At 37.6% G+C, this 16621-nt stretch overlaps 1 protein-coding gene across 1 annotated transcript in view; it reads left to right on the forward strand.

Moving 5' to 3' along the window:
• frem1a (Fras1 related extracellular matrix 1a) overlaps positions 1 to 16621 on the forward strand; it is a 69210-nt gene that overhangs the window by 26965 nt on the left and 25624 nt on the right. Inside the window, 14 exon segments of the mRNA NM_001190308.3 lie at positions 472 to 603; positions 875 to 1219; positions 3842 to 3984; positions 5711 to 5907; positions 6020 to 6110; positions 6841 to 7008; positions 9108 to 9316; positions 10668 to 10761; positions 10841 to 11093; positions 12239 to 12427; positions 13179 to 13364; positions 13871 to 14067; positions 15939 to 16146; positions 16315 to 16459. Coding sequence (NP_001177237.2) covers positions 472 to 603; positions 875 to 1219; positions 3842 to 3984; positions 5711 to 5907; positions 6020 to 6110; positions 6841 to 7008; positions 9108 to 9316; positions 10668 to 10761; positions 10841 to 11093; positions 12239 to 12427; positions 13179 to 13364; positions 13871 to 14067; positions 15939 to 16146; positions 16315 to 16459 — 2557 coding nt within the window.

A 16621-nucleotide genomic window follows, 5' to 3' on the forward strand; every position in this document is an offset into this window, starting at 1 on the left:
TTGAATTTTTTAACTTTTTGTTCTTATTTTTGTGGCTACATTATGTTGGCTCAGTGGTTAGCACTGTCGCCTCACAACAAGAAGGTCACTAGTTCGAGTCCCGGCTGGGCCAGTTGGCATTTGTTGAGTTTGCATGTTCTCCCTGTGTTGGCATGGGTTTCTTCCGGGTGCTCCGGTTTCCCTTACAGTCACACACATTCACTATAGGTGAACTGGACTAAATTGGCCGTAGTGTATGAGTGTGTGTGTGTGAATGTATTTCTCTGTTCTGGATTGTGGCTGAAAGATCATCCGCTGTGTAAAACATATGCTGGAATAGTTGGTTGTTCATTCCACAGTTGCAACCCCTGATAAATCAGAGACTAAGCTGAAGGAAAATGAATGAATGAAGGGTTTTGGAATATTGAAAGGATGCTTAAATGATGACAATGATTATAATTTAAATTTTTGGGTGAACTATCCCTTTAATAGGACTCAGTCTGTTGGAAGGTCAGTCTCGCCCAATCACATGGGATCAGCTGCAGATTGTTGACATTGACAACCTGAAGGCTGTGAAGATCATCACTGTGGACGGCCTGCAGCACGGCAGACTCACTGTTAGAGGTATACATACTCTATACAGATGATTTATATTATCTTTAATTCGGATATAGTAATATTAAAAGCACAACATGTATCATTTTTTTGCATTAAAATATCCAAAAACCACTAGAACAGTGTTATATATTTTGCTGTATACTTCTAAACTTGAATTAGCAGGGTTAGAACTAAATCGCTGCCCTCCAGGAACTGAGTTTGACATGCCTGCTTTAATATAATTTAGTCATATCTTTGCACTCAAAAAATGTTGATTTCAACTTTGTCTGTTTGTTAGGTGGAAAAGGCTTCATGTTCACTGTGAACGATATTAAAAGCGGCGTCGTGCATTACCACCATGATGACAGCGACACTACTAAAGATTATATAGTCTTCCGGATCACCGACGGCTTACATCAAACTAGACACAAGTTTCCCATCAACATCCTGCCCAAAGATGACAGTCCGCCGTTCCTCATTACCAACATGCTGCTGGAGCTTTCTGAAGGCCAGACGGCTCTGCTGAGAGGATCCATCCTGCAGGCCTGCGACATGGACTCCAGTGACGACTACATCATGTTCAACGTCACTAGAGCTCCACAGGCTGGAGAAATCATGAAGATGCCAGGTCCTGGGATCACTGGTGAGGAAAAGGGTCGGATGTAAATATTAGTTTAGTACAATAGCAAATCAATAAATAAGACACCCACAGGACAAACTCAAAACATTATGCAATTTAGCGTGTGCCTCATGTGGGTGAGTGGGCTTGATAAACCACCTGTTGAAAACACACTCTTTCATCTCAATGACACTTTAGCCGACACTTGCACTAGATTAGCACATTTGACACTTCGTACTATCGGTCTATATGTCAAAAAACATTGTCCATTTATGAAATGTGCCTCACACAGGTGAGTGGACTTGACAAACCACCTGTAGAAATTTCTGCCTATAAAAAAATTGTTGCAGTTAATTCTCTGAGCACTAACAGTTTCTTTGTATAATCAGCACTCCTTGTGTGTATTGCCTTTTCTTGTTGAATCGCTAAATGCCTCCTCAATTGTAAGTCGCTTTAGACAAAATCATCTCCTAATTGACTAAATGTAATTGTAAATATTATTTATTAGCTATTAGTCTTATTAACCACCTAAATATAACAGTATGATATATAATGTAATGTAATGTAATGTGTATTTATATATTGCATTTATTGTGTATGGCCATACACCCAAAGCGCTTCACAATCATGAGAGGGGGATCTCTCCACACCACCACCAGTGTGCAGCATCCACGATGATTGGGAGGCCATGATCGTATGGGCCGATAGAGGGACTTTGGCCAGGACACCGGGGTTACACCCCTGCTCTTTCACGAGAAGTGCCATGGGATTTTTAATGACCACAGAGAGTCAGGACCTCGGTTTAACGTCTCATCCGAAAGACGGCGCCCACTGACAGTGTAGTGTCCCCTTCACTTTTACTGGGGCATTAGGACTCACATAGACCTCAGGTTGAGCGCCCCCTGCTGGCCTCACTAACACCACTTCCAACAGCAACCTAGTGTTCCCTAGTGGCCTCCCATCCAGGTACTAACCAGGCTCAGCCCTGCTTAGCTTCAGTGAGTAACCAGTCTGGGGCTGCAGGGTGACATGGCTGTGACATTTGTTTATATACAATAAACAAATATATGTGCATTAGTGTCTATATGTTTCCTTATTTAACCAGATATAAAACCCATTGAGCTCAAGATCTTATTTACAAGGGTGACCTGGCTAAGAGCTCCAGAACACATGACTTATGAAAAAATAATAAATGATAAAAGAAAAAGAAAATAAAATGTAAAAATACAGTTATTCAGCTACACAATATTTTTAAAACACATAGATTGAGAAATGGACTTCTGTTGTTTGTTATAAAGGATAGAGTATAATATAATATAGTATAATATAGTATAATAATAATAATAACAACAATAACAATAAAAATAATAATAGTAATTATAATAGTAATAATAATAATAATAATAATAATAATAATAATAATAATAATAATAATAGTAATAATAATAATGATAGTAATAATAGTAATAATAATAATAATAATAACAACAACATTAACAATAATAAAAAATTATAATAATAGTAATAATAATAATAATAATAATAACAACAACAATAACAACAACATTAACAATAATAATAATAATAGTAATAATAATACCAATAATAATAATAATAATAATAATAATAAAATAAAATAATAATAATAATAATAGTAATAGTAATAATAATAATAATAATAGTAATAATAATAAAAAATATAATAATAATAATAATAATAGTAATAATAATAACAATAATAATAGTAATAATAACAACAACAACATCATCAACAACAACAACAACAACAACAACAATAACAATAATATTAGAAATAAAAGCATTTTATAATTGTGTAAAATAATACAATTTTGCATTTGGAGTCCCCAAAATGACACTATTGTCAAATGTATAAAACATTTTCAGTATTTAGTTGAAAATTGGGTTGTGTAGTTGCACTTTTGGGCACACTTTAGCAATCACTATAAAATTACATTTAATTTAAATAAAAAAAAATGAACAAATTTAATGCCTAAGAAACTCATACTGTAATTATTAAAGAGATTGTCATCCAGCTATTTTTCTAATGCTTGGGGTTGGTGCCGGCAGGGTGTGAACTGCACTGTAAAATATGTTAAGTGTTATACTGTATGTTAATGTAAGTTAAGATGAATAGAAAAGTCAGTTTGATTAAACTAAAATATTAAGGCATCAACATTTTTTACAGTGTACAGAGGAGCTTGTGTTTATTTATGTATGTATGTACGTATTTATTTATTTACAGTGACTCAGTGGTTATCACTGTCTCCTTACAGCAGGAAGGTCACTGGTTTGAGTCCCAGCTGGGCCAGTTGGCATTTCTGTGTGGAGTTTGCATATTCTCCCTGTGTTGGCGTGGTTTCCCCCACAGTTCAAACACTCCGGTTTCCCTCACAGTTCAAACACTTGCTATAGGTGAATTGGATGATCTAAATTGGCTGTAGTCTATGTGTGTGTGTGTAAACGAGTATGTATGGGTGTTTGCTTGTACTGGAAGGGCATCCACTACGTAAAACATATGCTGGAAATAGCTGTGGCGACCTCTGATAAAGCAGAGACTAAGCCGAAGGAAAATGAATGAATGAAATAGTGATAAACAATACTCAGATTATTTCCATTATTCTGCAGGATACCCTGTGAACCGTTTTCTTCAGAAAGACCTCTTCCATTCTATCATCTATTATCGGCACTCAGGCAGAGAGGTGTTTGATGACTCTTTTGAGGTGGTGCTGTCTGACTTTCATGACCCTCCTAACCTTTCAGAGCCTCAGGTAATGCATTAATATTCAGTGATCAATGCAGTATCTCCATCAGCGTATTTAATGGACTCTTTTCACAAGACTGTTATGATGCCTTTAGCGGTCATCAGCATAGTAAATCCTTTGAAGTTTTTAATAATTAGGTTTTTTTTAAATATACAGTTGAAGTCAGAATTATTAGCCCCCTTTTAATTTTAATTTTCTTTTTTAAATATTTCCCAAATTATTTTTAACAGAATAATGAAATTTTCACAGTAGGTCTGATAATATTTTTTCTTCTGGAGAAAGTCTTATTTGTTTTATTTCGGCTAGAATAAAAGCAGTTATTAATTTTTTTTTTTTAATTTTGGGACAAAATTATTAGCCCCTTTAAGCAAATTTTTTTCAATAATCTACAGAACAAACCATCGTTATACAATAACTTGACTAATTACCCTAACCTGCCTATTTGACCTAATTAACCTAGTTAAGCCTTTTAATGTCACTTTAAGCTGTATAGAAGTGTCTTGAAAAATATCTAGTCAAATATTATTTACTGTCATCATGGCAAAGATAAAATAAATCAGTTATTAGAAATAAGATATTAAAACTATTATGCTTAGAAATGTGCTGAAATAATCTTCCCAGAACAGAAATTGGGGAAAAAAATAAACAGGGGCGCTAATAATTCAGGGGGGCTAATAATTCTGACTTCAACTGTATATGTATATTTATATGTATTTATGTATGTATTATATCATCTTTGCATAAAATTACAAAACCGAATGACCACTTTCATTCATTCATTCGCTTTCATCCGATTTTTTCGGAGCCGGGTCGCGGGGGCAGCAGCCTTAGGAGAGAACCCCAGACTTTCTTCTCCCCAGACACTTACTCCAGGTCCTCCGCTCTAAGGGCCTACTCACACTATGCCATCCGTACCGTGCCCAGGCCCGTTTCCCGGATCGTTTGAGAAGTGTGAGTGCGCTGAATCGGGCTCAAGCACGGATCACTTGGCCGGCCCTGGCCCGGTTGGAAGAGGTGCGCCTGAGCGCGGTTCACTTGGGCTTTGGCGCGGTACGCTTGTGTGTGAGTGCAAAACGCGCCAAACCCCGAAACTGAAAGCGAGACGTGACTTTTAAGGGACTGTTTCATATGGATTTATTAATCATTCTTACTGTTCAGTGAACGCAAACTGCCGTAGTTTATTAAAGACGCAAACCCCTCACTGCACGACAGCTGCGCGCCTTCAGCAGACCTCCTTATTCCTGCAGCACGAGAGCTTTATGACTGTTTATGAGCGCCAAAACTGTTGGATCTGTTCGGCGAAATATTTGACTGCATGTCACCGCATCCCTAACGACTGTTTGGCGAAATATTTGCCTGCATGTCACTGCATATCAAACGACTGAAACGATATAACTAGAGAAATCTCCTATGTGCTGCTGAGTGAGAGAGTGAGCGCTTCTCACTGAACAGCGCAGCAGCGATGACGTAAGCGTGCCGAGGCCCGGTTGTGGTGTGAGCGCGGGCCTTCGGGGGAGACGGGAAGGGGGACAAGCGTGCTTTAGCCCGGTTCGAGGCAACTGTACCTAGTGTGAGTACGGCCTAAGTTTACCCATCTATGCTGAATTCTGCTACTGAGAAACTCAGAAATGTGAAAAGGGTCCATAGTAGGGGTATTCTAGCAGTCAATCAGATGTAAACTAGACTTTTTAAACTTTCTTTAATAATTAGATTATTACTATGTATTTTTCAGGTCATTGTGATTCAGATCCAGCCAGTGCCTGATCAGCCTCCACAAGAAGCTCCGGGTGTATCGAGACACTTAGTCATCAATGAGACTGATGTTGTCTATTTGACCAAGCAACAACTGCACTTTGTAGATTTGGAGTCCCCAGATAGTGAGCTTACATACACCGTCACCACCCCACCTTTCTACACCACCACCTATGGGTATAAAATCAATCACTTTGCATGAAAACACACGTTTTCCCAACAGGACAATTTAAAAAGTCCCCTGCAGAATTTGACTTGACGTGTTTGACTTGAATGTTTTAATTTGCAGAGGGTCTGATGCAGGAAGGTTGTTTCTGGTCGACAGCATCCCCAAATTTAGCAAAGACTCAAGCGCACCGATGCTGAGGCTTTTCACTCAGGTAAACACTCTGAGTTTGGGTTTAAATGTGCAGTTTGGACACCTAGTGGTTAAACTAGGTAATGCAGTCCAAATTCAAAAACTATTGGAGAGGGTTTATTTCAACCATCCCCCTCTCCTACCACTCAATGCACAAGAAGGTTGCCAGATTGACAACCCACACAGTAGCGAGCTGCTCAGCTAATGTTTACATTTGTGATAATTATATTAGTTGCTAATTAAAAACCAGCTCATGTGGATTTCCATAACTTTCATTATCTGCGTCTCATTTCGGAGGCAGCTACTGAAAGTCACAAGGCTGAATACAATGAGGCAGCCTTCATGACTGAAATTAAATATGTTTTCTTTTCCATCATAAATATAATTGAATATAACTGTAGCATTGTTTTTCAGATAAACAATTATGTTCACATGGCATGTTTCTGAAGTATCTGCAAACATAGCATTGTAACGTTATGCTTTAGAGCAGGGGTCACCAATCTCGGTCCTGGAGGGCCGGTGTCCCTGCAGGTTTTAGCTCCAACTTTACTCAACAGACCTGCCTGGGTGTTTCAAGTATACCTTGTAAAACCTTAATTAGCTTGTTCAGGTGTGTTTGATTAGGGTTGGAGCTAAAATCTGCAGGACACCGGCCCTCCAGGAACAAGTTTGGTGACCCCTGCTTTAGAAGAATCAAAACATTCACCAGAAGCAACTGACGCTGTACACTATCCTCTTGGATGTGTCTGTAGCACGCAGTCAACTACATGAAAGTAGCTTACATGCCCCCCATCCCGGACATCGGACCGTACCCTCAGCACATCCAGTTTGTCCTGTCAGTGACCAACCAGCAAGGCAGCACGACCACCGGGATCTGCTTTAACGTAACTGTTCTGCCAGTGGATAACCAGGCACCAGAGGTACAAGAACCCTTAATTACAAGAGTTAAAAAGTACTCACCCACACTTTGGTCCAATTCCCTGAGACCTTTGTTCCTTTGTTCATCCTCAAAACACAAGTTAAGATATTTTAGATGAAATCCGAGAGCTCTCTTATCCTCCATAAAGACAGAAATGCTCCGGAGATGCTTAAAGTCCTAAAAAGGAACCAAAACATTCAGTGTGACTTCAGCGGTTAAACAATAATTATATGAAGCTCCAAGAACACTTTTGTGCACCCTCCAAAAGAAAAAAACTATAAATAAACTTTGTTCGTCAGTCACATTTTTTTTTTTCGTCAAGTGGTCAATGTGTTTAATGCGGGCTGCATGACATTCCTATTAGAGTCAGCAGTGTGATACAAACATCATGGGCTCCAGGCACGTGCACACATAGGGCTCAACCTGTGCAGTGCACATGCCCTTTTTAGTCTTGGATAGAAAGTGCCCTTACAAAATGATCAAAAGTGCCCCGCGACGCGACACACCCTCCGTCCCGCCCTTCAGTAGGCGCACGACAACACTGATCTTGAGTACGCACGCTCAACCCCCCTCCCCCGCTTTACAGTACGCGCGCGACAACACAGCTGATCAGAACGCGCGCGACAACACCGCTCTTCAGTACGCGCGCGACAACAACAAACCCTGTTTGTTTTTTATTTACCTTTCAGGAGTAGTGATAATGGCAAATTGCAGATCTGTTTTTCTGCTAGTGAAGAATCCAGTTTATTTAATCACAAAATCTGCCATGTAAATAGTGAATGCGCCATTGCGCGACTACAACTACTCTCAAAGGGAATGGGAGATGAGTCTCTGATTGGTTGAATGCACCCAAAACACATCAGTAGCCCCTTTCACACAGTGATACCGGTAAATATCTGGAAAATTTCCGGAACGACTTTACCGGTATATTCAAAAAGTGCTGTTCACACAGGCGAGGACGTTACGGAAATTTTCCGGAAAAGAGCATTCACACATCCATTCCAAAATACCGGTAAATTCTGCCATCATTCACCACAAATGAGCTTTAAACGGCTGCGCTTGTATTTGTAAACATTTGACTAAATTACAAACTCTGTGGATGATCAATATTGTGAACAACTTTCGCTGGATCACTTTCGCATGTCGAGATGTTCATAATATGTGCGTGTGCAGGCGCTCATAGGCTGTTCCACAGGCACACGCAAAGCTTGAAGGTAAACAAACAACTGCTTATCATAAGCATCTCATCGATGATTATTTATACAGTTGGCATTAAGATGAGCATATAAACGTGATCTGACTAACTTCTAGCAGCTAAATGTGTCTGGAAAAATATTTAAAGGTTTTTATTCTCGTAAACCGCGCAGACGTAAATGTGTCTGACTGTTGCGATTGGCTAAAGCAGACATTTCACGTCAGCACGTTCTAGACGTGCACGCGCTTATTACGGTAATCTTCCTTCTGTATTCACACAGCGCAGCATTCCGGCAAATTGCCGGTAATGTTACAACTTCTTTTTCCGGAAAATAGCCAGAACGAATTTACCGGTATTTTCAAAAAGGACCTGTTTACACATACAACCTTTCTGGAAAATTGTATGTGTGAAAGGGGCTAGTAACTCATTAAGAGAATAAGGAAACCCCATTTGAACATGCGCTGGTTGTGCAAACCGTTTTTCCAATCTTTAAAATAGCAAAAGTGTATTCAGACATGTCCTCTGCACAAGTGTCCCCTGCACTTTAGAGCAAGTGCTTAGATTGTTTAAATAGAGCCCTATAATGTCTGTAGTGAATGCGCAAATGACACTAATGAAGAAAGTCATACAGTTTTTGGCACCCAAAATCATTCTTGGAGTTTCGTATGAGTACAATTCAACCACTGAGGTTACATGGAGCGCTTTGGTTTCTTTTCTTTGAACATCTCCGAACCATTGCTGTCTATGGAAGATGAGAGAGCTCCAGGATTTCATCTAAAATATCTTTTAATAGTATAAATTTCCTTTTTTGGGTGAACTAACACTGTAAAACTGTAATCGAAGTAATATTTTTACTCTGTAGTAATCCTTTACTTACATATAGATGTGTCTGCGGTGGTGTTCAGGTGCAAGTGAAGCTGCTGGTAGTGGATGAAGGAGGTGAGATCTGGGTGACTGAAGACCACATGCATCTCTCTGACCGGGACTCACTGCAGGACTCAATACACGTGGAGCTGAAGACTGCACCTCAACATGGCAGTGTTTATCTGGACGGCAAACTCATGATTCCAGGCCAGACTTTCACTGTGAGGGATCTGAAAAGCCTAAAAGTGAGGTCAGATGTGGTTCCTGTGTTTTTCATTAACACTTAGTTCACCTAAAAATACATTGGATGGGTTAAAGCTACTGATTTAATGTTCCTGAAATCAACATTTTCTACATTTCCTTATGTAAATATTCATTCATTCATTCATTCATTTTCTTTTCGGCTTAGTCCCTTTAATATTCTTGGGTCGCCACAGCGGAATGAACCGCCAACTTATCCAGCATATGTTTTACACAGCGGATGCCCTTCCAGCTGCAACCCATCTCTGGAAAAAACCCATACACACTCATTCACACACATACACTGCAGACAATTTAGCTTACCCAATTCACCTGTACCACATGTGTTTGGACTGTGGGGAAAACCGGAGCACCTGGAGGAAACCCATGCGAACGCAGGAAGAACATGCAAACTCCACACAGAAACGCCAACTGAGCCAGCTGAGGCTTGAACCAGCACCTTCTTGCTGTGAGGCGATAGCAATACCAACTGTGCCTAATGCAAATATACTACATGAAAATTTTTTGATTAGTAATGTGCATTGCTAAGAGGTATATATGATTACAATATACTATAAACCAGACACCAATGGAAAGCTGATAATATATCTGTTATTTATAAATTAAAATTATATATAAATCTCAATATAAAAAAATAGACACTTATGACGGGTTTTGTGGTCTCAGGTCAGGTTTGTTTACAACAAAGAGGGAATATATGTGCTGTATTCTTCATCAAAATAATTGTTTATCTTAGATGTTATAACCTATATGAAAAACTTAATGTAATGTAAAACTTAATAATGTAATCATACATACTCGCACGTAAGATCGCATCTAAATTGTATTTTGCCTATATAGGTTTTTTGTTTTTACTCTAAATGTCCTGGTACCAAATGACCACATATTGCTGAGGACATGAGGGTAAATAAATAAACAGCAATTATATTATATTATATTATATTATATTATATTATATTATATTATATTATATTATATTATATTATATTATATTATATTATATTATATTATTTAATTTTATTTTTAATTTTAATTTAATTTTAAATTAATTTTGTTTAATTAATTTTTTTTTATTGAATTTTGTTCTATTTTATTTTATTTTATTTTAAATTTATTTAGTTTCTTTTTTAAATGTAATTTAAATTAATTTAATTTAAGTTAATTTTTAATTAAATTTTTTATTTCATTTAATTCTTAATTTAAATATGTATTTATTATGTTCCATTATTATTGTTAATATAATTAATATTTTCACTGACTTTTTAAGCAGATTTAAACTTGCTTTGTGATCTATTTTTACTCAACGCTACCTTTATCTTTTGACTATTTTGTCTCGACAGATATCGTCACGACAGTTCTGAGACAGAACATGATGAAATTAAATTCATTGCTACGGATGGCACAAATACAGCAGATTTCATATTACGCATCAAGGTAAAGGAGATACATCTCACAATGACTGCATTTAAATCTAAATAACATCCTTTACACTAAACACATGCATGACTGTTAGGTGACGCTGGTCAACGACGAGGTGCCAGTTCTAGTGGCAGGACTGAAACCCATGTTGTGGTGTGCAGAGGGTCAAGAAGTGTTTATTACCATCGAGTACATCTGTGCCACAGATCCAGACAGCGATGATCGATCTCTCATGTATATGATCGCTCGACAGCCGTATCATGGAGTCGTTCAGAGAAACGGCATCATTGTAGACCGCTTCATTCAAGCAGATCTAAACGCTGGTTTCATTTCATACAGACACACAGGTTAGAATGGTCGCACTTTAATTTAATGTACAATTCATGCTACACTGTAAAAAATTATATATATATATATGTGTGTGTGTGTGTGTGTGTGTGTGTGTGTGTGTGTGTTTGTGTGTGTTTGTTTAAATGTAAAAACTAAAAAGTTAACTTTCCTTCCTTCATGTTTTCCCAACAAAAATCAATTGTGTGGAAACTTACATTTTATTTATATATATATATATATATATATATATATATATATATATATATATATATATATATATATATATATATATATATATATATATATATATATACAGTGCATTCAGAAAGTGTTAATAGCTCTTAAATATATTTCTTTATGTTTTCCACATTGTTTTTATGTTACAGCCTCTGAATGTTGTTTCCTCAACATTCTACACACAATCCCCCATATTGACAATGTGAAAAAATAGTTATTTAAATTCTTAAAAATTTATTACAAATAAAAAAGCTGAAAAATCACATGTACATCAGTATTCACAGTTCAATACTGTGACCCAAAACACACCACCAAAATATCAATGGAGTGGCTTCGCAACAACTCGGTGTATGTCCTTGAGTGGCCCAGCCAGAGCCCAGACCTAAATCCTATTGATCATCTCTGGAGAGATCTGAAAATGGCTGTACACCGTCACTTCCCATCCAACCTGATAGAGCTTGAGAGGTTCTGCAAAGAGGAATGGGCAAAAATTCCCAAAGACAGGTGTGCCAAGCTTGCAGCATCATATTCAGAAAGACTTGAGGCTGTTATTGCTGCTGGAGATGCATCAACAAAGTATTGAGCAAAGGCAGTGAATACTGATGTACATCTGATTTTTCAGCTTTTTTATTTTTAATAAATTTTCAACAATTTAAAAAACTTTTTTTCACATTGTCATTATGGGGGATTTTGTGTAGAATTTTGAGGAAATAAATGAATTTAATAAGGCTGTAACAAAACAATGTGAAAAAAGTGAAGCGCTATGAATATACAGTATATATATATATATATATATATATATATATATATATATATATATATATAAACAATTATTTTTCCACAAGGGTATATGTCATTTGCTTTATTTTGTTTAATTATAAATAAAAAACCACAATAACAATGTTATGTCGCTTATACACTCAAGGACAAGAGATTGGGCTTCGTCCACGTCATGACGTCGTCACCTTTGTGATCTCTGATGGAGAAACGGAGCCAATTTCTCCATGTTGCAGTGAAAGAGACACATTATTCAACCCACAAAACTCTCTGCCTGTTTATGACCTTAATATCACCGTCTATCCTGTCAACAACCAGCCACCATCGATTGCTACAGGTAATGATTTTACCAAAACAATTATTTAGATATTTTTAAGTTCTAATAATATGTTTGCATGTATGTTTATTCATTGGATTTTCTAATTGTTTTTAAGGTAAGTGGTTGCAAACAATTAATATGAGTGTGTGTGTGTGTGTGTGTGTGTGTGTGTGTGTGTGTGTGTGTGTGTGTGTGTGTGTGTGTGTGTGTGTGTGTGTGTGTGTGTGTGTGTGTGTGTGTGTGTGTGTGCGTGTGTGTGTGTGTGTGTGTGTGTGTGTGTGTGTGAGTAAGAGAGTGACCTTTACATGCTTTCCTTAATATGTCTGAGTAAATCAAAATAAGCAGCTCAGCTCTCATAAGTCACAATAGTAAGTGTGTATTCATGCACACACACTATAATCTGCTGTTTTACTCCACAGAACTCCATATAAAAGCCAGTAACCTGTTTGCATAGGCCTATCTAAAGGTTTAATGCTGCCAACGGATGATCAACAGTAAAAATGAGCAATTCAACCTCTTTTCAACAGGGAAAAACACCAACAATCAAGAATGCATGATAATTTGGTGCCATGGCTTTGCAATAAAAAAATGTAGTTATAATGGAAGTCAATAGGGCTAAAACAGGCACCAACATAACGAAAGGGTAGTCAATTTGAACATTACACAAGGGTTAAATAGGCTATAAAGCATAATTAAACACACTTCTGTTTTCTTTTTAGTGCTATTTTTTGGTCCTCTTTGGATTCATAACCGTAGTTTTCTTCACCAGGTGAGGTGTTTATGGTGGATGAGGGTGGATCAGCCTCCATCACTGTGACCCATCTGACTATTGTAGACCAGGACTCTGCGCCTGAGGATCTCCAGCTCATCCTGGTTTCTCCTCCACACTTTGGCTACATTGAAAACATCCTGCCCAGTCCAGGATTTGAAAAAAGCAACGTGGGAATCAGTATTGGTCAGTTGGTTTTGTTATTTCACTGCCATTTTGAAACATTACCCTTCTAAAATCAACCCAGGTCTTATTTCAGATTTACATTTCTGGGGACAGCGAAATGCGAAACTGGACGTACATCTCTCACATTTCCTCTTCTTTCGTAAATTCACCAGAGGGCGCAATATAACCTTCAGCTGACCAGGGTAGCTTGTTGTCGACTAACTGACTGACCCCCCCCCCCCTCCCTAAACCCAACCGATAGTGTTTTCAAATACACTCTAGTAAAAGTATAGCCGTCACTTTGTGATTTCGCCATGTTTTCAGCCTGTTGTTTATTTATTTATTTATTTATTTGTTCTTTGTTCTTTGTTTTACCTGATTTCCGGAACCATTCTTTGCCAAACTCAAACCCCGTTGTCGCGGTCAACTCCATTTCAGAATGCTGTATAATATATGTATACAGTTTTGTATATTGATATTGATGTATATTGAATCCTGATATCCTAATGTTGTTGTTCCTCGTTCAGCCTCGTTCACCTACAGGGATGTGTTGGATGGACACATTAACTATGTCCAGTCCAGACACCAGAGGATAGAGCCCACCACTGACCAGCTCATGGTGCAGGTGTCTGATGGGAAACAGCAGTCATCTCCAGTCCCGCTTTACATCATCATCAGTCCAACTAATGACGAGATTCCAGACTTCCAGATTAAAAACATCACGGTGGGTCACAGGGACATTCGGTAACTCTCAGCTAACTGAGAATATTATTGCCTAAAGAGACGTGGTGGTGCAAAACAATAACCGGGTGGGCAAAAAAAAAAGAGTGGGATGAAAAATATTTTTTGTACGTTTTTGCATTCTTAAGTGTTTGCATTCCCCTGAGAAACGTTGCTTTCGCTTACCTTTAAAGGTCCAGTCAAATTAAAATAACGTATTTTAGATGTTAGAATCAGTATGTTAATCTTCAAGGATGGTGTGGTATAAAACAATGACAAAATATGCGTTTATAAAATATAATATATTTTTATATTTTTTATATTTTTATAATTTATAAAATATAACACTAATATAACACTGATATTAACATGTAGGGCTTGTGGTTTGTCACTTCCACCTAAATGGATCAACGTTTTTTTTTTCACATCTCCTAATAAGTTAGTTTCTCATCAAATCTTGAGCAATCAAATGCTCTCTAGTATCTGACATGCCCCACCCCCTTCAAGATTCTTCTTATTTGCTTTTCAGTTGATGCGCTTGAGCTCAACCCCTCTCACTGGCAAACCTGTGATAAAACAAAACACTACTGGCTAGGGGAGGAGCTACTCTATGTCCCGCCCAACACAATCTCACGGCAATTTGTAACTTTTTGATTTAGTGGCTAATTCGTATGAATTCGTACGATCTAATTCATACAATTTAGTACGATTTGCTCACCACCCAATGACGGTTGAGGCAGGGGGTGGGGTTAGGTGCCACGCCTCCTTTTTAAAATCGTACATTTTCTTATGACTGAACTCGTACGAATTACTACGAATAAGCCACTAAACTGACAAAACGTAAAAGTTTCCTTGTGAGATCAGGCTGTCCCGCCCTCTCTTCGTTTTTTAGTTGAGATTACGTCAATCATCGAATAAAAAATTGCACATTTCAAAGCACTACAGGGGACCTTTAATAATAATCTCAAAATGTTATGCATTATAAATGCTATGTTTTCAGCATGTTTTCAACATTATGTTTCCAGATTATCTGCAGAACTGTGTAATGTAATGTGCTTAAGTTTTTGACGAATAACGTTTTGAAGAAATACCTCCCCCCCATCCCCCCCATCTCAAAAAAAAAATTGTGTTGTTTTTTGATCTGTTATAAAATGTTATTTTCTAATGTAATTAATGTATCCAATGTGAATTAGCTAAATTTTGTTGGAAACCTTCCACTGAAGAAAGAAAAAAATACCATGGTCACTGCAATGGTCACTGAAAAAACAAATGCAAGGATAAATAAAAACTGATAGACAATAAACTAACGTAGAGTTGCTGAGGTTTTCCCTGCGCATTTGCGGTTTTTAAGAAACTTCTTTGGTGCGTCAATCTTGACAATGCTATTATTCAAAAAGGCAATGATTCACACTCATCAAGTAATTGCTTCGTATTGTTTTTAATTTTTCGTCTTACATTCTTCGGGTGATTTACAGACACAAACGTTTTGGCACAATGCCTTCCTCAGTGTGTGAGGAAGGCATTGTGCACACTGAGGAAGGCAATGTGCCGAAACGTTTGTGTCTTCAAATCACCCGAAGAATGTAAGAAGAAAAAATAAAAGCAATACGAAGCAATTACTTGATGAGTGCGAATCATTACCTTATTGAATAAAGACAATAAACTAACAAAATTTTCTTTCGAATTGTGGTTTAGCAAAAGCATTAAATAAAGGGAACAATAAATGAAACTGGCTTTGACAAAATCGAAGAGTACCAACACATTTTTCCACATAAGTAATTGAACAGTGTTGTGTTTATAGCCTAGAGTTGGCGATCTGTATGCAGAAACATTGCAGTAGTTACTGTAAATGTGATCACAGGTTTTTGTCTTTAGGTTTTTGAAGGAGACAGGACAGAGTTAAACTCGTCTGTAATCAGTGCAGTGGATTTGGATGTTCCCCAAGAGCGACTGATGTTCAGGATCGTCCAGAATCCTCAGCACGGCTCTATCATCAGTCTGCCACACAGGAATCAAGTCTCACATTACAAGCGTGGAGCTGAGGAGCCTGTCCAGCATTTTTGCATGGATGACCTCAAGAGCGGCAAGTCTCAAATTTAAACATAAATATAAGCTTGCCAACTTTTTTTTTTTGACTCGTACGTTATTAAATTTATAGTAAATACTGTAATGAAGTACTTGAGTTAATGTGTTGTTGTAATTCTATAGTTACTGTAATATACTTAAGTTTATAATGTGTCTCTGTCCACAGGCATGACTCTGATGTATGTACACGATGACTCTGAGAGTGAGCAGGATGAATTCATCCTTCAGCTCTCTGATGGAAAACACAAGCTCCAGAAACACGTGCAGGTGAAAATACTGCCTGTCAATGACGAGGAGCCGCAAATCATCCGGTAACTGCAGATGAATATCAGTAAAATAAATCATGCTGTGTTTTTATCCGTGCCATATAAATACCATAACCTTCTCTCCCCCTCAAAACGACTTTTCTTCACTTCCTGGTCAAATGGATTGCCTTTAGGGCAATCCATTTGACCATTTTTTATCAGTGCTTT

Source organism: Danio rerio, chromosome 7, assembly GCF_052040795.2.
Source record: "Danio rerio strain M-AB ecotype USA chromosome 7, GRCz13ab, whole genome shotgun sequence".
NCBI lineage: Eukaryota > Metazoa > Chordata > Actinopteri > Cypriniformes > Danionidae > Danio > Danio rerio.